The sequence below is a fragment of the Ascaphus truei genome, chromosome 2 (assembly GCF_040206685.1).
Source record: "Ascaphus truei isolate aAscTru1 chromosome 2, aAscTru1.hap1, whole genome shotgun sequence".
NCBI lineage: Eukaryota > Metazoa > Chordata > Amphibia > Anura > Ascaphidae > Ascaphus > Ascaphus truei.
The window spans coordinates 337,567,724-337,589,367 of NC_134484.1; the positions used below are offsets into that span (position 1 = coordinate 337,567,724).

At 43.5% G+C, this 21,644-nt stretch overlaps 1 protein-coding gene across 10 annotated transcripts in view; it reads left to right on the forward strand.

The window, feature by feature from the left end:
* ULK4 (unc-51 like kinase 4) overlaps positions 1-21,644 on the forward strand; it is a 656,651-nt gene that overhangs the window by 462,669 nt on the left and 172,338 nt on the right. For all 10 annotated transcript variants that reach the window (XM_075586693.1, XM_075586692.1, XM_075586691.1 and 7 more), the window contains one exon: positions 9,507-9,673. In XM_075586693.1, the coding sequence (XP_075442808.1) occupies positions 9,507-9,673 (167 nt within the window). The remainder of the gene's footprint in view (positions 1-9,506; positions 9,674-21,644) is intronic.

Below are 21,644 nucleotides of genomic sequence, written 5' to 3' on the forward strand. Positions count from 1 at the left end.
GGAACCGGAGCATGCTTAGTACTTCCCACCCCCCACCCCCCCCAGGTGAAAGTGTTTGACTGTTATGATTGACTGTTATGATTGTATGTAGATTGTGTGTGTGTCGTGATTAAGTGTGTGTGTTGTGATTGTGTGTGTGTTGTGTCTGTGTGTGTTGTGATTGTGTGTGTGTTGTATGTGTGTCGTGATTCAGTGTGTGTGTTTTGATTGAGCATGTGTGCTGTGCTGTGTTGTGATTGTGTGTGTGTGGCTGTTGTGATTTAATGCAGCGGTACGCAAACTGGGGAGTTGAGGGGGCGCAAGATTATTTAGGGGGTGCGCAGGCGGTGTGTCGTGAAACCTGGTGTGCATGGGCCGGCAGACGCTGTGCACGGGAGGGCGAAAAAGCTGTGCACGGGCAGGCGTCCAAACAAGCTGGGTGCGGGCGGTCGAACAGGATAGTGCAGGTGGCGGCCACGTGATGGTGTGTGCGCGCGCATGGGGGCTTTGGAGGTACGGGGAGGAACACGCCCCAGCGCTGTGATGTCAAACGACCCTCCTTCCGGTGTCTGCCCTGCAATAGCGCTGTGGTCCTGCTCTCCTCCGCTGGCAACCTGCTTCGCTGTGATCCTCTGCAAGTGAAAGGGTCGGCTGCCACTATATCAATCATACTATGAATGTACAAAAATAAATTAAAAATAAGTGAAAACACATTGAAAATGAAAAAAAAAAAAAATACATAATACTGTAGGTAGGAGTTTGGATGACACTGGGAACAGCAAGCCAAAGAGCAGGTAGAATAAAAAGGCAAATGAGAGAAGGTAAAAAGGGAGGGGGAAAAAAAGGGTGGGGGGGGTGAGAGAGGGAAGCGAGGTAGCAAAGAGGTGGATGAATGCCCCCCCAAAAGGATTGCCTTTGTGCACGTACGCTCTCTCCCAAGCTTGGGGAGACAAACAAAATTGACTTTCAAGCATGCGCAGCAGCAGTCAATGCACACACACACAAACACACACACATTAAACACAGAAATAACCCTGATCAATGCATCGGCCCCCCCGCCCCCCCACCCTGCTCGTGCTTGCAAAAGTATGCAGGACACCCTGTGCTCATGCTTGGAGAGTTGGTGATGTCACCGCTCTCAGCGACACCGTGGGCGCACCATAATTTTGCAAGCGTGAGCTGTTGAAATATGTAAGTATTTAGACATATTTGTATTTACATTGTATACCGTTTAATGAAGGTATTTTTTTCCATGTGATTTTGATTACATCAGGCAGGAAGGGGGGGGGGCGAGAAATTTCATGGATGGAATGGGTTGGCTCGGCATAAAAAGTTTGCTCACCCCTGTTTTATAATAGATTCACAATTGAAAATAATACAAGTTTCAATAGAATAACATTGATTCTAATTGTCTCCTATTTTAATGTGAAACTTGGGCTTGCTTTTTTGAACACAACAACTTAATCCGTGGTCACAGCTTTGATAGGCACACATGAAGCTCTTCTTCCACAGACAAATGTCTATTCCTCGGTTTGGTTTTTATATTCGTTAGACACGAAAATGCTTGCTCACACAAGTATGCCATTGAGAATTGTAGCAATATGTTTATAGCTTTCTGGGAGATGGCAGGAAACTCTGTTTTCACTGATATCCAAATCACATCTAATGACACTTCATTACATTTAATTTTTAGTGTGCGATCAAACTTCAGTTCAGTCAGTTGTTCTTCTTCCTGAACACTGAGTATATATTCTGAGCTGCTTGAATATTCTGTGAAAGGGGTCCTGACCCAATCATACTCTTCCGATGACAAAGAAGGGAAGTATTTGGCAAGCTTTTTAGCCAGAGATTCCATATGGCCGTAAATCAGGGGCATAATCGCTTCACGGTAGTTGTCCGTTGTATTGCCCTGTAGCCGAGAAAAGAGGGGGAACATTTCAAAATTACCTATTGAAAGATGTTTTTCCAAATACCAATTTTATTTTTGAATGCTACAACTTTGTCTGTATACATCAAAATATTTTCCTTGGAACCTTGCATGTTGGTGTTCATAAATATCTGCCAGGTATGCTAGTTTCAGCAGCCACGATTCGTCTTCAAGACACAGCTCAACCCCGTTATGGCGCGATCCGTTAGAACGCGAATCCGCTTATAACGCGGTCTGAGCATGGCTCCCAAATTTTAAACCTCCATTTTTGCCGTGCAAGAACCTTACCGGCATCTCTCTCCTCACTTCATAGAAGCTTTACTCTCTGCAGCCGTCCACGTGCTCTCCTTGCTCTCCTCTCCCGTGTGCAGTCTTTTTTTTTTTTTTAAACATTGAACATTAGTACATTTTGTATTAGACACATGCAGGGATTGAACTCAGAACCTTCCAGGACCTTCCACTGCCAACGCCAATGCCATACCTCTTACCTCTACACCATAGGCTGGGTGTGACAAAACATACCCTATAAATATACAGCCTATGGTGTAGAGGTCAGAGGTATGGCATTGGCATTGGCAGTGGAAGGTCCTAAGTTCAATCCCTGCATGTGTCTAATACAAAATGTACTAATGTTCAATTTGTGTGTGTCCGTTAGTCAATAAAGCATTTAATTGAATGTTTAAAAAAAAGAAAGACTGCACACGAGAGCTGGGGAGAGTAAAGCTTCTATGAAGTGAGGAGAGAGATGTCGGTAAGGTCCTCGCGAGGCAAAATGGAGGTTTAAAAAAAATATGACTGCCGGATGAAATTTTAACGCGATCCCAGATATAACGCGGTCTAGGGGCTGTGGACCCGAAGGATGGCGTTATAACGGCGCTGAGCTGTAGTTGGGGAAAAAAAACTGTTACTGTTTTCTCTGCAGTAAATCTGGAGCTGCTCTCGTAGTTCAAATATGCGTGTCAACACTTTTCCCCTTGAAAGCGATCTAACTTCAGTGTGTAGAAGAAGAGTAGCGTGGTCTTTTCCCGTGTTTTCACAAATTGTTGCAAACATGCGGGACTGCAGTGGACGCTGCTTAATAAAGTTAACTATCTTAATAGCTGTATCAAGAACAATCATTTTAGAAACAAGAACTCTATGCAGAAAGCAGTGGGTTGTAATAATTGGCAAGAGTAACAAATCCCTTTATTGAGCCAATCATTGAGGGGGCGCCATCTGTGCTTATTCCAATACAACAATCCCACGATAAACCCAGAGACTCTAAATAAGAAGCATGTTGCACACATCTTGCCCACGACAAGTTTGCTGTAGTTCCTTGCAACAAAGAAAGTTTTCAATTATTTCTCCATTGTACTCAAATCTTGCAAATGCCAACAGTTGAGCTTTACTTGTTATGTCTGTAGACTCGTCGACTTGGATCACGAAATTACTCTTTTTTTAGCGTTTCAGACAGAACCTCTTCAATATCTCATGACATGTCATCTACACGGCTACTAATAGAATTATTAGATACAGGAATCTTCTCTAGTTCACTTACAGCTTTGCCTAGCATTGTTTTTGCTATGATTTCGCAGGCAGGCATGGTTAGATTCTCAACGGTAGTGTAATTTAGCATTATTTGTGCAACCAGCTCAGCTTATAAGTAGCTGACTTCTTGAGCTTTCTCACTAAAAGTTACTTTTTTCTCAAAAAACATACTATGTTTTCCTTGTGAGTCCAAAAGCCGTTTAAAGTAGTCAGCAGATTTTTTTGACAAATTACTGTGATTAGTAGAAAAATGTCGATGTAATTTAGCCGGGACCATAACAGTATTTGTTGGCTTTTTCCCCCAAACAATTCACAACGGAGACGGATAGTGTTCATCTCCAGTTCATGTAAAATCCATTGCTAAATGACTTTCACTGTAGAGATGATATTTCTTTGTGTTTGTCATTTTCCCGTCCTTCGGTACTTGAATTTGGTTTATCAATATTCTTACTAACCTCACTTTCAACATTATTACCGGCACTCTTCTCTTCATCTTCTTCAGATACACAAGATCTCTTTTCATATTTCCACATTGTCTAAAATGTATGAAATAATTCTGCTAATGATCAGGGATAACATGGCAGAGGGTACAGTTTACAATTTAATATTCCATATGGAACTGCAGTGAAAAGGGGGTATGAGCCCAGAGCAGATGCTCCAATGAGGTATAGAGATAGGATTGCTGATAAAGTCTTGTAACAATGAAAGTGCTGTACAGTAGGAGGAATGAATAAGGAGAACTAAAGTACTGTATCCTCCCACCTATAAAAGCAATCGGGTGGGAGGGGGACGGAATGAGGGGGGAAGACACACTGCTAGAGCCCCACTCGTGAGCCCAATGCAAGCGGAACAAACCTCCCCAAGACCACTCCAAAGTCCTGAAACTCTCCCACTAGCCTGCGGGTCCCCAGAGATGTGTAAGATATGTAACACATACAGTATACCAATAGAAGTCACGTTCCTGGAAAACCTCGGTAGTCCTCCACCGAATGAATCAAATTGATGGGTAGTCCCCCGTGGTGCGTGCTCCAGCCGATAGGTCAACAGCAATAGAAAAGGATACTGTTGTCTCCGATCAGCCGTGCGGTCTCGACTCCTCAGACTCGTCGCCGCTCTTCGTCTCCTGATCACGTAACTTCTGGCTTTTCCTGGCTACGGGGTCCTCGCTGTGCCACAATCACCATCCTACGCATTAAAACCTTAATAATTATAATTTTTTTACTCGATTACTAGCAAGCTTTTTAAATTCTAGCACAGGCCTGCACAACTTGTAAAGTCCGAACTGCTCTAATGTAAACAGATTTAGACCGCACGGGTAAAATCATCATCATCATCATCATCATCATCATCATCATATCTCCCCCAGAACCCCTCATCATCATATATCTCCCCCAGCACCCCTCATCATCATCATATCTTCTCCCCCCCCAGATCATCATCATCATAATCATCTCCCCCCCAGATAATCATCATATCATCTCCCGCCCCCGGTCATCATCATATCATCTCCCCGCCCCCCCCCAGATCATCATCATATCATCTCCCTCCCCCCCCCTTTTGCCTGCCCTACCTGATTAGGAGTCAGACGGGGGTAGACGCTGGTATGTTGCGGCTGCGGAGGAGGCAGCAGGCAGCAGAATACTCTGAGTGAGCAGAGCAAGCAGGACTGCTCAAGGTAGAAGCACGCACACGCTCGCTCTAGCAGCAGGCACCGGTAGTGCCAGGCCACACTGCTAAAGTGTTTTCCTACCCTGCCGTTCAGAGATCGGGCTCTAGGGGGGAACAGGAGGGGGAGAGCGGTGTGCAGGCCTGTTCTAGCGGGAACCCTGGTTGGGAATCAGTGGCCTAGTGTAACCCCTTAGTAGTCCAAGTGGTCAATTAGTCATAATTTACCATTAGTAGTTCACCACAAAGGGCTTAAAAGGGGTTAATATAAACATTAAACTACACTACATGCTCCCATCGGCTACGTTACTGGCAAGTACAGCATTGTAATACAATGCTTTATCAACCGCTCGGGTAACAAAGGGGTTAACCCCTACCACCCACCCCAGGGCAACTACCACCTTCGCCCGCCCTTCCTACACCGCCTATATGGCTAATCAGACTTTTGTCCATTAAAAAAAAAAAAAAAAAAGCGCTACCTAACATAATAAAGTGCACTACCTACCCTGTGCTTTACTAACTGCCTATAGAAGTGGAATCAACGCTCTCCAATTAAACTAAAAGAGGAACTAGGGTGCAAAGGGATACAATGCATATGGTAGAGACAGAAGTTAGCCTAAAGCTAACACAAGAACCCCAATTGCTGCAATCAAAGTGTGATATGAATACCGTAATGATAGGGGTATACAATAACCCACTAAAGGAGTAGTTTATTTCTCCTTAAATCGACACATCAGGGTGAGTATTGTTCTCACAATTAAACTAAAAAAACAAAATTGTATTTCTATAATACATAACAATAAAGTTTAAACTAACTGCTAAGATATTCCAGAGGTTAACCCCGAAATACCTATCCCGGGGAAACTACTCCCATTACCCATCGCCTACTCCAATCCCACCAACAAACCAACCCCGACTCTAGACTAATTGGCAATAGCCCTATAAACCAAATGTGGATAATAGGGCTTTTGCCCATTGAAAAGCATAAACAAAACAAAAAACTTTATCATGTGATTTAGTTTCTTAATATATTTAATGGCAAACAAAATAGCCATTAAATCCATTGATTGTCACTGTGGTTACCTAGGACCACAATGGGGGTCTGGATAACAATATTGGCAATACATGTTGACCATTAAAAAAAAAGGATTACTTACCCCAGCAAGAATGAAGGCCTTCCTCCTCTTCATGACTGAAGCCACAAGGAATCAATCAAATAAAAGTACAGATACAAAACCATAAAAAGCCTGATTGTTATCAACCCCCACCACAAAAAAAATCATAAAAAATTATCCAAAGCCTGATGCCCCCCACCCAAAAAAACCTCGAAACCCATAAAAACAATCCAAGGCCCGATGACCAAAAAATCACACTCACAAATAAGTTCCGACCCGATGGGTTATTTGCACATTGGGCCCTCAACTTGCCCTAAAGCCCTCAATCCTCAGTTGCTGGTGAGTATTTATTTTCTTCTTTTCATGAAAGCTGTCATCTTTTTTCTTTTCTTCTTTCTTCAGCCGCCGGATGAGGCCCCTTCAGGTACTTCCTGCCTTCTGAGATGACAAACCCTTATATAAGGCATGTCACAGAAGGTCAGAGTCACATGGTACATAAACCAATTCGATTGGTTGATGTGTTTCCTTTACTTTAAGATGAGATGTCAAATGAGGGAACCACATGCTACATCAACCAATCGGATTGGTTTATGTACCATGTGACTCTGGCCTTCTGTGACGGCCCTGGCCCTATATAAGGAGAGATCATCTCAGAATGCAGGAAGTTGCTGAGAGGCCACATCTGGTGGCTGAAGAAAGAAGATGACTGCTTTCAAGAAAATAAAAAAATAAATACTCATGAAAGACTCTTTTTCAAGCAACATCGTCCAGCCAGGATGGCTATAGATGGGAAATAGGCCACTGGGTCTGGATTTATGTGTGACTTTGATTTGTCCATCAGGCCTTGAATTGATTTTATATTTTTCATTTATTTTGGGCCATCGGACCTTGGATTGTTTTTTATGGTTTTGAGAGGGTTTTTTTGGGGAAGCCATAAGGCTTTGGATTCTATTGTATGATTTTTGTGGGCGGGGAGTTGTTAGCCATCGTGCTTACGAGGGAGGGTTTATGATTGAACACCGGCCCTTTTATATGGATTCGTTCCTGGTGACTTCAGCCATGAAGAGGAGGACCGCCTTTATCCCGGTTGGGATAAGTAATCATTTTTTTAATGATCAACATTGATTGTAATGCTTTTTAATGGGCAAAAGCCCTATTAGCCACTAAGGTAGCCAACTGGGGTAGGTAGTGTATTTTATTATTTGTTGGGTAATGTTTTTTTTTTAATTAATTTTTTTAGGCCTTTCTTTTTTTTAAATGGACTAAAGCCAGATTGGATTTATTCTGCCATTGTTCATTAGTATAGAGCAGGGGTGGTCAACCTGACTGGGAGTTGGAGCCAGAATTGACCTGTCTAATTGTTAAAAGGCCACAATAAGAAAAAAAAATCAAATTAATACCTGTATACTCTGACAGAGCATAACCTGACCGTGTTAGTGTGTAGTGCCATCATGTTATGCACTGCGTCAATGTATAGTGGAGAGTATGTAGCTAGCGGCACTATACATTGACAAAGGACATAACCTTACGGCACTATAAACTGACATAGGACATAACCTGACAGCACTATATATCGACAAAGGACATAACCTGACCGCATTATACACTGACACCGGACATAACCTGAAGGCACTATACACTGACACAGGGTACATAACCTGACACAAAGTACTAGTGGGAAGGGGTGACACATGGGGAGGAGGGGTGATACGGGGAGAGAGGGAAGAGGCGGTGACACGAATAGGGGGGAAGAGTGGGTGACACATCTGGAGGGGAGGAAGAGGGGATGACATGTGGAGGGAGTGACAAATGGAGAGGGGGAAGAGTGTGTGACACATTGGGACAGGGAGAAGGGGGTGTGAAATGGGGCAGTGGGGGACAAGGGGGTGATAGAAGGGATAAGGGGGGTAGTGGGGTGATCATCCTACATTACTCTCATCTCCTCAGCCAGTGCCACATGGAGCTCTCAGCAGACAGTGTATATACTCACTGTACCCTGTGCTGCTTGGGAGCCCACATGGGGTTGCTGGTCCATAGGAGCTCAGAAGAGGAGCTGACTAGGGGGCACTCTGGCTTCTCCTTTTCCATGTCTCTATGGTCTCTCTGCACTGTCAGCAGCCAATCAGAGCCCCCATTTTGTTTTCTTCTCTTCCTGGACCGCACCTCAAGCACAGGTATAGGGGGTGGTTGTTAGGTGAGTTGGGGGTGGATGGGAGTAGAGCGGGTGGGTGAAGGGGCTTGTTGTCCCGGGGTGGTTGGTTAGGCCTCCTGGCTGGGTGATAGGGATTAACCCCTTTGTTATCTTAGCAGTTAGTAAAGCATTGCATGGCAATCTTTGACTAGCCACTAAGGTGGCCAAAGGGGTATGTAGTGTATTTAAAAAAAAATTGTATTAGCCCCTTTGGTCCCTGTGGAAACCACAGACATCAAAGGAGTTAATGTTATTTCTATCTTAGCGTTCTGTAATTATTAGGGTGACCAGACATCCCTGTTTAGGCAGGACAGTCCAGTTTTTTTGTCCTCTGTCCCGGTGCCCCGAAATTTATCTACATGTCTCGGTTTTTGTCCGGTTCTTGGCGGCCACACATGTGTGATTGGTGTTTGCGCATGCGCGCCATGTGCCTTGGGAAAATGATGGTCAGCCTAGTAATTATAGATATTACAGAAGCCTATGATATAAATATTATTAAAGGAATCGCGATGCAGTAATGAACACTTTATTAACGGTCACAATAATTACTGCATCGCAACTTTGGGTCAAATATCGCACCCGGTAAATTATTACCGCAATCTTGATGTATTCCATCTAAAAATTGCGGTAATAAGACGTGTTTTTTTTTCTGTTGCGATATTGCTGTAACTCCATTTTAACTGAGTTTGATGTATCCAACCATAAGTATTTACTTGCCCGCCCTAGAGCCATTACTAAGTTACTTTCTTTTCTTCTCTTATGTACAAAATATGTTAATGAAAAAAAATTGTATGATGTATAAACTAATGAAAAAAATATTTTTATATTATAAGTTATACAGAAGAGCATAATTAATTTTTATATTTAATTGTTATGTTATACATGGCATATATGAGTTGACCTGATCTTTTTTTTTCCCCATTGTATTTTTGCACATGTATATTTAAGGATGTTAATGAAATCCGATCAGTTCTCTTAACCACTTATGTGCTACATGGGTTGAAAACAGATCACAAGTCAGATGAAGGTGCTAAAGGAAGTTATTAAGCTGTTTCCATGCAAATACCTTTAACTATGTTGTGATGATTCTCTATTTATGCAGGACTAGTCCACCATGTATCGAACATCATAATAGAAACTGCAGCTTTGTACCTCGAAGCAGATGACAAAAGCCAACTCAAGACAGCTAATGCCCAGCTTATTTTGCTACTCGATATCTTGCACTGCATGCTAAAACACACATCCGGTGTGGTACGGCTGGTCATACAGGTAAGCAAAAAAAACGTAATTACAATCCACCTCCTGAAAATAAAAAAAGAACAGGAGATTTTGTATAATGTGGGCACAATCCTTTTCATAGCGTAGAAACGAAATACTGACAAATACTGCTCGAAATTTTAGCTTATTAAAAAATGTTATTCAGTTAGTGTATGTCTCAATCTTATGCTGGCTGGTAATTTGTTGTACATCTTGACCTCTTGTGTTCTTGTTATTCATTGAGAAAGGGAGGGTATATTAAGCATAATTACTGATTCATCCATTTATGCTCTAAATTGCTCCTTTTTGTCTGCACCATCACATCATATTGTTTTTCTCCAGGGCTCTGGTTTCTGATTGTGCATTTATTTTCTACTTTGTACTTTACATACAGTATGTTTCGTTAGTGGATTTTTCAGAAGCCCCAGGAATTACCCATATTTTTTTTTTAACTAAAGTTGTATATAGAATTATGCTGTTAATGGCAACTCTGATATTTATTGGATTTTAAAATGCCATGCTATTTATAATACTTATACCAAGGTAATCGTGCTCAGCTTTCATTTCAACAAAGATAAGACGGGGATATTTTTTTTAATAATGTTCTGCTATTTAGCGTTTGTGGTATGTTCAGTGAAGCAGACAATACCTCTTATTGGCATTATTTGACCTAATATTTCTGGCCCTGGCATTCAAATCAACGTGATTCTTGCTTTCACTTGATAGTATTTACCATGATCATTTTAAAGCACCAGTAAAAACTGACAGTATTTTTTTACACATTTTTTCCCCCTTTAATATATGAATCAATACAATGAACACAATGATAAGTAATTAGCTCAGTTGCCAATCGATCCGTTTTCATGTGATTGATCGGCAAAGATTCGGCTCGGGGGTTCACTAAATGCCTGTCAGTGCAGCAGAAGAGGACCCAAGATACAAAGTTCTGTGGGGAAAATCATGTGGCCAGGCAGTCACTTGATGCAATTGGTGCACTGCTAAAGAGAGGGCAGGGCTCAAAATGGGGTGTGCCAGAGACGGTTTCAGAAGAGGAAGGGGATGTAACTTTTTTAATGGTTGCTATAGAAACAAAAATGGCTTGTTAAATTATAATACATTAAAAATGTCATTGAGTTGTTTAATAAAAAAAAAATGCTATATGTATTTTCTCATAGTACAGAACTGATTTTTCTTTTCTTTTTTTAAACACGTGTAGGATATTGCTTGGTCTGCAGCTTTAATGTAATAAAAAATATGTTGTAAATTGGCAATATATTCACCTAAATGTGAGATTTATGTGAGATTCCTATGGCTATTCAGTTCGCAGCAAAAGCAGAAAATCATCACACCTTGCTTAATTTTTTAGTATCATAATGTTAGTTGTTCTAGAAATCTATAAACAAACTGGCATATCCATCTATGTTAACATTTAGAATGTATTTTCTAAATGATTGTAACAATGGCAAACGTTAAAGTCAGAATAAGAGTCCGCTTGTGCGCATGCGCGATCGGTGCTTTGCCACTTACCAGCCGCACATGCGCGGCCACCAACGTGACGTCACTCGGTGTCGAATTGCCATGGCAACGGGAAGGTGTGGCGTTAAATGACGCTGGAGGAGGAGGGCCGCACGAGATAAGTGCCCACGGGCGGCATATTTTTACATCTGCCACTAGATACATGCATCGTTGCAACTAGTGGCACGCAGCAGTGGGACATATACAACGTACCAGTGGGAGAAGCAGCCATAGTTTTAAATCAGCTGCACGCTGGAAGTGGGTCGGGGCTATTGCACTATTTTACTTGCTGGAGCACGCCACGAGTTGCAATAACATTGGCTACATCTGTATATTTAGATAATAGATGAATCCTGAATGCATCTACAATCACATGAGACAACCCACTTCAGATAAGCGATTCTACAAAGAGAGCTTTGTTCTGTTTGGACAAGTCTACCATTCTTAATGATTTTTTTTAATTTTATTTTTACAAATTGTGGGATATACAAATTAACTGCCATGTTAAACGTCATGCAGGGTTCACCCCAGGGCAACACCGATGTGTACAAATAAGGCTGTTCCTTTTTTACAATACATAAGTAATTTATGATTTGAATTATTTGCGTGCCAAAATTTGATGCAGGCAACAAATGTTCCTGAAACTTAATGCATCCAGGCCATGTATGGATAATACATGTATAACTAAAGTTGCCATTCTCTGCATCTTTTTCCTATTACTACACTTTGATGACATATTACAAAACCAAGAGACTTCTTTTTATTCATAACGTGACATATTTTTTCCTGCTATGTTTTTGCTAACATAAAATATACCCCATGATTCCTGATGTTTCAGCTTCTATCTGCAGGCTATTTTATATTTAATCAATTCTAAATGCATTATCACAGTAGTTTTTATTTTTTTTAATTTAATTTACTTTTTTTAATGACGATGGAAAACTTTCCGAATATATTGTGACTCTGTGGAACCCCAACCTACTTTGTACTAGGTGCATACATTTGTTTTTGTTGTGATAGGGCTTGCTTTAAAAATAATAATAATAATAAAAAATAAACATGTTTCTATATTGTATATAATATTTAACATTGCAAAGTAACTTTTAAGAATCTATTTTAAGTTGTTAAATTAATTTAAAAATAGCCAAATAGTATGGTTTCTGGAACAGTCCTAATGGAACCCCTGACAACCTGCCACAGAACACAAGAGTTCCGTGGACACAGGTTGAAAACGAGTAAATTACCCCAGTCAGGAAGTGTTTTTCAGACTCTCTGTAATACTAATGGTACTCACACCAGTTTCCTACAATGATGTACTGCAGATCCTTGAGCCTAAGGCTGCGTCCAGGGTCAGCGCTTATGTGCTGACCCGTGCTGAGACGCGCTCACGCTCGGCACTGAGCCCCTGCAGCCGCAATGAGAGCGGCTGTAGCAGGGGCTCGCTTACGCTTCCGCAAGCGTGCGGAAGCGTAAGTCTTACCAAAATTTTTAATTCAAGCGCTCAAGGGAGCGCAGGGCCGGTCACGTGAGCGGTTCGCCCAATGAGGGCGAACCAGCTCCGTGACGTCACTGGCCCGCCCCCCATCACGCCCCCGGACGGTGCGCGGACCAAGGCCAGGGAAAGCACTCGCTTTCCCTCAGCCTCCGCGCACCTCAGCACGGCTGCAGTCCTCTGGACGCAGCCTTAGACTGCTGATGACGAGAGGAATAAAGCTTGATTTCTGCTGGATACACATGTGTATGGTTTTAAAATGTATACTATGACAACCCCAGGAGGGTCAGGGGGGCGATGAGCTTTCCTCTCTCTTTCTGGTTTCTTTAACCAAAAAATGGAGAAAACTTGTATTAGGCTGTATTAACACATATGACATGTACAATGTGAAATAAGTATTTGCCTAATAAATTTTTTTTGAAAAAAAAAAAAAAAAAAAAAATGTATACTATGAGACAGGCATATGAATCAGTGTTGAAAAATTGTAGAATATTTTTTATTAGGTCCACTATTTAGTATAAATAGAAAAAAGGTATAAGCAGAAAGCCACCGTGCTATATTTTTGATTACCACTGTTACGTCTTGTGAGAAATTTGTACACAAGTTGGAATACTAATCTATGTAAACATAGCAAATTTCTAATGACATTTTTTTTTACATTAAATTTGACTTTATTAAAGATGTTTCATATATTAAAAAACATGGAGTACAGAATTAAGAAAGGGAATACAAAATAAAAATGGGGGAGGTGTTACGCCGATGCTCGCCACAAACCGGGACCGGACCGCGGGGCTGAGGTGGGGTTATATAATCACCGACCTTAGTCCACGCAGACTGATCCGGAGTGCGCAGTTCGTTGTCGTACATCGCAGGGTCAGGATTGGAGAAGGCAGCATCGTCGTTATTGAAGCAGGAGTTCGGCAACAGGTAGTTCCGCTTCAGCTTAGGAGCGTAGGCGCGGGAGTGGCTTCTGCGCGAGGTGCGGCCTCGGCCCATGACGCCGATCTCAGCAGGAGGAGACAGCAGGCTGGCCGAAGTTCACCGCAGGACAGCGTCGGGGAGAACCAACGCTTCAGCACAGAAGTCCAAGGCAGGCCACTGCAAGAGGATAGCAGCAGGCCGCAGGAAAGGAAGGGTAGCCACTGCTAGGAGGGAATGCAGCAGATACCAGTGCTGGCAACAACTCTTCAGCACAGACGTCCAGGGCAGGCCACTGCAAGGAGATAGCAGCAGGCCAGTGCTGGCAACAACGCTTCAGCACAGACGTCCAGGAACAGGCCACTGCAGGAGGATAGCAGCAGGCCGCAGGACAGGAAGGGTAGCCACTGCTAGGAGGGAATGCATCAGTTACCAGTGCTGGCAACAACGCTTCAGCACAGGAGAAAGAACAGACCTCTGGATACTCAGGAACTTGGAAGGTAAGAATGCTAGGAGAGAGGGTTGGGGTGGTTTGTGGCAGAGACAGTAACATAGAGGTAGGAATGGTTATGCTCGGCACTGGTTCAGTGCCAACACCCATGATATAAAGGGCGGAGATCCAATCACAGGAGGAGGGTGTGTGAGAATTCCTCCAATGAAAGAGCACAGGGCAGAAGCTGCAATGAGAGGCAGCACCTGTGCCATAGATTGCCAGAGGAAGCTTGCAACTGCACAGGTCTGCAAGGCTATAGTCAAAGCCAGTAGTGGATTCCTTACAGGAGGTTTGGCCAAAAAGGCTTAAATAATCACTGAAGTACAATATATCTACAAGTTGGTTAAGGCATAGCTAACCATATACAGACATTGGAAGGAGGAGCAGAAGGGACGTAGGGAACAATAGAAAATTGTAAATTTGGAGGATTTTAACATTGCAGGGATTATATCAGAATGATAGACTAAGTAATTCTCTAATGATCACACATCACATAGTGAGTGATCTAAATAAAATGAGCTGAAGAGTGAAGAGGCTGTAATGATTGGTGTTACATTGTATCAGACCGCTATACCGCTATCATGACACTACTATAATGGTATAATATACAAAGCCAGCCAATACTCTTCAGTGTCTCACTAGAGATAGGGTAGGGCAGTGGATGCCCCTGAGAGCGAGATAGGCAGGATATTGCAGCAGTGTAATACTCTGTGCGTTCTCAGTGAGTTTCCTGCACGTGCATGTTGCTAGCCGATGGGCGCGTTTCGCATGATGAAGCTTCTTCAAGGCACGTCGTGGTTTCATGACCAGCATTGCTGCGGTCTGATACATTGTAACACCACTCATTACAGCCTCTTCACTCAAGCTCATTTTGATTATAGCTCTCACTATGTGCTGTGAGATTATTGGAGAATTACTTAGTCTATCATTTTGATATAATTTGTGAGATCTACTGAGCGGTGGATCTCCATCTACTACCTCCAATATCTAAAGGGCATTGACCCTTCACTACCAATGAACCCCACTGGCAGTTCATTCCTGAACTCGATTTGGAGATATTGTGGCTGTTCTGCTACTTGTTCAGCTCAGAAGACCCCCTTTTCCTGCACACTTGTATCAAACAGCCCCCCACCTCACCCCAAAGAAAAATCATTACCTTTGCAGGGAAGCACCCGGCTGTCTCCTGCTCTGCTCTAGCTCTACCCCCTTTTTCTTCCTACGCGCCCTAAGAAGGGGTGGGAGAAAGAAGACAACAGGGGAAGCAGATGTTCTCCCACTCCGCCCCCTTTTTCTTAATACCCATGTATTGCCACAGGGGCTTTTAACATATTACAAAGCTCTCTGGCAGTGAAGGGGTTAATCGGAAAACTGGAAGCCTCAGATGAATCAATAATATTGCACTAATGAGCAGCGGATGTGCAATGCTTCACACATGATTACTCAGATTTGAAATGCTTGGATGGCCATGAAGAGCCTTGCGTGTGCAGGTGTTGTGACAGAACAAGCCATCAAAGCTTTTTAAATGCCCTTTTACAAGTCCCTTCTTTTTTAACACATTTTTGTTTCTTTCTAAGGGACCAACCCAATAGGCATAGCACACTATGATCTGTGTAACAATATCTTGTATTTGGCTAGAGTTTTTCCCTTTATGAAACTCATAAAAGCCACCCATGTTGTATCAGAAAACCAGAGATAATCTATTCTTCTTATGTCCATTTTTAGCCCTAAACTACATGGCCCTTTATAATGTAGGGAGACACCTGGTTCATGAGCAATAGGGATTTCTGAGTTGCGTCAATATTTTTTATGTGCGTCCGACAGTTAAATATGTCAAATATAAAATACTCCTATAATGACATTCCTTAAACTACATAAAAATCAATATACATTGCGAGGACATTTTGTAAAAGAAATGCACAATTCTGAAGGGTTGACAAAAAACCATGAGCTTTCTACAATACTCAAACTTGAAAATCTGTGAAATAGACAGAGCATCCAAAAAATCTTCATTAAAAAAAAGATCTTTTTATTCTTATCTTCTTTTAAAGCTGCAGACCAAACAATATCCTACATGTGTTTTTTTTTTTAATAAATCAGTTCTGTACTATGAAAAAATAGTTGTAGCATTTTTTTTTCAACAACTGAATAACATTTTTAATGTATTATAATGTAACAAGCATTTTTTATTTTGCAACCATTTACAAAGTCACATCCCCTTCATCTTCTGAAACAGGCTCTGGCACACCCCTTTTTGAACCCTGCCCTTTCTCTAGCAGTGCACCAATTGTATCTAGTGACTGCCTGGTCACATGATCGTCCCCACAGAACTTTGCATCTTTGGTCCTCTTCTGCTGCACTGACAGCCGTTTAGTGAACCCCCCGAGCTGAATTTTTGCCTATCGATCAGCAACTGAGCTAAATACTTATCATTGTGTGAATTGTATTGATGCACATATTAAAGGGGGGGAAATAAAATAAAAAAATGGTAGCTTGGACTGCTGCTTTAAAACACAGCATAGCGTGGGTGGGTGGAAAGACAAACTTGCATGATCTGCGTGTACTCCTTCCGGGTAAGGGATAACTAAACCCCATGTTAGACCTTATATAGAAACAGTGCTACCGTAATATAAAACAGTTAAGACAGGGATGCTATTTTTTTTATATTATACAAAGTGCAAAATTATCAAAAATATATATATACTAGCTGAGAGACCCGGCGTTGCCCGGGATGTAAATGCGTAATAGGTAGTATTATTTATAACTCGTGGAACAATAGGTGAGTATTTGTTGTAAAGGTTTCGGGGGGGGGGGAGAAAGGGGAGCGGGGGGGGGAGAAAGGGGAGCGGGGGGGGAGAAAGGGGAGCGGGGGGGGAGAAAGGGGAGCGGGGGGGGGAGAAAGGGGAGCGGGGGGGGGAGAAAGGGGAGCGGGGGGGGGAGAAAGGGGAGCGGGGGGGAGAAAGGGGAGCGGGGGGGGAGAAAGGGGAGCGGGGGGGGAGAAAGGGGAGCGGGGGGGGGGAGAAAGGGGAGCGGGGGGGGGGAGAAAGGGGAGCGGGGGGGGAGAAAGGGGAGCGGGGGGGGAGAAAGGGGAGCGGGGGGGGAGAAAGGGGAGCGGGGGGGGAGAAAGGGGAGCGGGGGGGGAGAGAAAGGGGAGCGGGGGGGGAGAAAGGGGAGCGGGGGGGGAGAAAGGGGAGCGGGGGGGGGAGAAAGGGGAGCGGGGGGGGGAGAAAGGGGAGCGGGGGGGGGGGGGAGAAAGGGGAGCGGGGGGGGGGGAGAAAGGGGAGCGGGGGGGGGAGAAAGGGGAGCGGGGGGGGGAGAAAGGGGAGCGGGGGGGGGAGAAAGGGGAGCGGGGGGGGGGGGGAAAGGGGAGCGGGGGGGGGGAAAGGGGAGTGGGTGGGGGGTGGAGAGCAGTGGGCATATGTATTGTCATAATTTATGTATGGGCATTTCCCCCCCTCCTCCGTGCGTCCGTCCCCCTGCTGGTTCGGCTGGTGGCCCCCCCCCGTTCCCCGTGACTCCCCCCCCCGTTCCCCGTGACTCCCCCCCCCGTTCCCCGTGACTCCCCCCCCCCCCCCCGTTCCCTGTGACTCGCGCTCCCCCCCCCCCCCCCCCGGCGCCCGCTTGGTCCCCCGATGTGCCGTCCTGCTGAGTGAGGCGTGCAGGCGGCTGCAGGAAGCGCCCTGTGTGGGCCTAAGACTCGCGCTCCCCCCCCCCCCCCCGGCGCCCGCTCAATGTGGCGTCTGGCTGAGCGGCGGTAGGAAGCGCCCTGTGTGTGTGGGCCTGAGGCTGAGGCGGGACGCGCAGTGGGCCTGAGGCTGAGGCGGCATGCGCAGTGGTCCTGAGGCTGAGGCGGTATGCGCAGTGGTCCTGAGGCTGAGGCGGGACGCGCAGTGGGCCTGAGGCTGAGGCGGGACGCACAGTGACTTACCTGAGCGGGTGGTAGCGCAGGGGAGGTAAGGGAGCGGCTGGGGTAGGAGGGCCGCGCTTCCCGTCCGGAGCCAGTGCAGGACGGCGCACGCGAGGGGGGGGAGGGGGGCGGACAGAGGGTGTGTGTGTGTGTGTGTATAGAGCTGCTGTGTTGTGTGTGTGTGTGTGTGTGTGTGTATAGAGCTGCTGTGTTGTGTGTGTGTGTGTGTGTGTGTATAGAGCTGCTGTGTTGTGTGTGTGTGTGTGTGTGTGTGTGTATAGAGCTGCTGTGTTGTGTGTGTGTGTAGAGCTGCTGTGTTGTGTGTGTGTGTGTGTGTGTGTATAGAGCTGCTGTGTTGTGTGTGTGTGTGTGTGTGTATAGAGCTGCTGTGTTGTGTGTGTGTGTGTGTGTGTGTGGGCCGTCACTCCGCCTCAGGCCAATGAGAGGTGTGCGGGGGCGGGCGACCCAAGGGACCAATGAGATTTCCCCTAGGGACACCGGACATCCAGGCAGGCAAACATACAGTGCTTTCACTAATATAGTATAAGATGTCGTCGTTGTAGAGGTAAAACTCAGTAAGTGCATTTTTTACCTTTTTTTCATGAAAATAGGCTTGGTAAAGAAAACAAATTTTAAGAACTCATTAAAGACACCTAAACTTCAGAACTTGTCATATCAAAATACCTTCCTTTTAAAATACAGAATGTTTTATGTCAGAAAGAACATGTAATTGCCTTTTTCTCAGTACTCAAAAAATGTATTTAATGACTTCTACCCCTACAACGATGATATTTATTACTCTAAATGAAACATCAACTTCATCGAAACATAGAACATCAGTTAATCCTTGGTTGGTTGTAGAGATCTTCTGCTGAGACACATGGCATTCTTGTATCTTCTCACCAATTATTGTACCAACGACAGCAGTGCTGCTTGCTTGCTCTCTATCAGCACCATCCTGCAGTCTAAAGTCGCCATCTGTCCAAACCTAGAGGCAGATGGATCATCCGGTATATCGCATCCAGGTGCTTCCTCCGCTTAAAAAGATGTTGAACTGGTTGATGGAGACGTCAGGTCAGATGTATAGGTGGTATCGGTATCAATTTTAATCTCACCCGGTACTCTACTCCTTTTGGTATAAACAACCTAAAATTGGTTGTTAATAACCATTAATTGTTGTGTTCTCAAATTGAAAATCCAATTTGAATCTCTTCTAAGTAACTTCTTCAAATTACATCCACTCCTTCCCAATAAAAGCCTTTCTATTTCTTACATCGTTTTGGGGAGTACTAATATTTGTATCTACAAAATGTCGGAGAAGTGGATATGTGTAATGTTTTTGTGTTTTAGAACGTAAATGTTCCAAAAATCCTATTTTAAAATGTATCGCAGTATGATCTGCATATTGTTGTTCCCAATAGCAATTCTATAGATAGACTACATTTTTGAATATGCATGTTATTCTTTGAATATAGATTGGTTGCTCTAGCACATCAAAAAGAATATACAGTAAAGAACTCACACAGGTTTCTTTTGAAAATGCAAAAATACTGCCCAATATGGCCCATTTCTGAAGTCTGGTTGCTGGGGGTTGGCGGCAGAATGTGGGTGCAATTGATGCTTGGAAGTTAACTCCATCTGAGATACTATATTTTTGGGGATGTTTTTTGAGCAATCTAACTTCTTTCATTGTCATAGCAGGAGTATAGCGAGTGGCCCACAGCTCAGTCCACTCTACAAACTTACTACAATTTTGTATTTCTTTTTTTCAGATCGTTGTCTATACTTTTTTTCAGGAGTACTGTCTGACACCTCTGGTTCTTCTGCATGTTATGCTTTGTTTTATAGGATAAACAGTACCTGTTGCACTACAAGTAAAATCTGAAACCATTTCTAAACCTTGAACATGCTTTGCAACTCGGGCCATGGTCACAAAATGTGCCCCTGCCTTTGCAGGGATTTTTATGGCATATTGGGAAGAGATTATTCTTAGGGTTGACCATCCACACCATGAGGACAACATTTTATGGACTAAGTATATCGACAATGTCCTCCTGGTGTGATCAGGGTCAATTGTGGACCTTAATGATCTCTTTAACTATATCAATAATTTGGTCAATGTGAGATTTACATGAAATATAACAAATACAATATCATCTTTCTTTTTTTATATTATATCAGAATATTGTATATATTGCAATTAAATCTTGTAGGAAGCTGACAGCAGGTAATACAATTTTGAGGGCAGATGCCTGCCATCCCAGTCATGTTCTAAGTGATATTCCTTTTGGTCAGCTATCAAGATTAAAGAGAAATTGTAGTAATGATATTGATTTTGTGTTGGAAGCAGAAGCAGAGTTAAATAGACTTAAGAAGATGGTGTACTCAGACAGTCATCTGTCTCGGGCATTTAAAAAGATTCATCGTTGAAATAGAGCAGTTGTGAGTAAAAATAGACAAATTGAAAAACAGAAATGAGATGAAAGTGTAAAATTCATCATAGATTACAGCATTGAGTCCTCTGCTAAAAATGTAATTATAAAACATTGGCAAGTCTTAAAATGAGACCCTTTATTTAATAAAACGATATTCCCATACCTCAAGTTCTAGATATAGAACACACCATCTTTGCAAGGTTTTCTGTGCCAAAGTCTTTTAAAAGAAATAATGCCAAGCAAGACATGGTTTGAAAAGGATGAAGGTTTTTCTCCATGTGAAAGTTGCAAAGCATGTACAGTAAAGGTTTATACTTTAACACCAAGAATAACATGTAGGTCTAAAAATTTCTCATGTTGGACGTTCTTCATATTACTGTCTGAAAATGTCGTTTCTCTGTTGAGTTGCGATTGTGGAGAAAATGATGGTGGTCGTACTGTGAGAAATGTACAAACAGTAATGTTTGGAACATTTACTTTCTATAACTTTAATTTTCTATTTACTTTCTATAGTGCGCAAATTGGGGGCGCTAGATTTTCTGGGGGGGGGGGCGTTTTGTTATAGAGGTCCCACGCTCTCCCCCGAGGCAATTAAATTAAATGCCGGGGGATCGCCAAAGGCGTCTATAAGACACTTATCTTCCCATCCAGCGACGCGTCGTCATGGTAACCCGGTGTCAAATGACACAGCAGGGTCGTGTGACGTCATGTAACCGTGGCAACACAAGGTCACATGACCCCGTGCATCATTTGATGCCGGGGCGCTAGGCGAGGGCGCAAGGTGCCGAGGACAGCAGGCAGGGGTGCGCACGGGGAAAAGTTTGCGCACCCCTGTAATATAACACAAAACAATGATCCACTTTACTATGTGTGAAAGGGAGAGGTTTTATTGGGAAGTAGTGGAAGTTATTAAGAAGAGGATTATGTTTGGATTTTCAAAGAGAACACAAAAAAACAATGGGAATGAATAACCTTTGATGTAAGTTAGGGGGTGGCAAAATCCAGTCCTCAAAGGCCACCAACAGGTCAGGTTTTCAGGATATCATAATGACTGAGTCACTGATTGAGCAACCTGTGCTGAAGCAGCGACATCCTGAAAACCTGACTTGTTGATGGCCCTTGAGGACTGGAGTTGGCCACCCCTGATATAAATAATAAATTGTATTGTGGAAGCATAAGTATTTATTATCTTGTACAGCAGTACTTTTCATACCTTCTATTTTTTA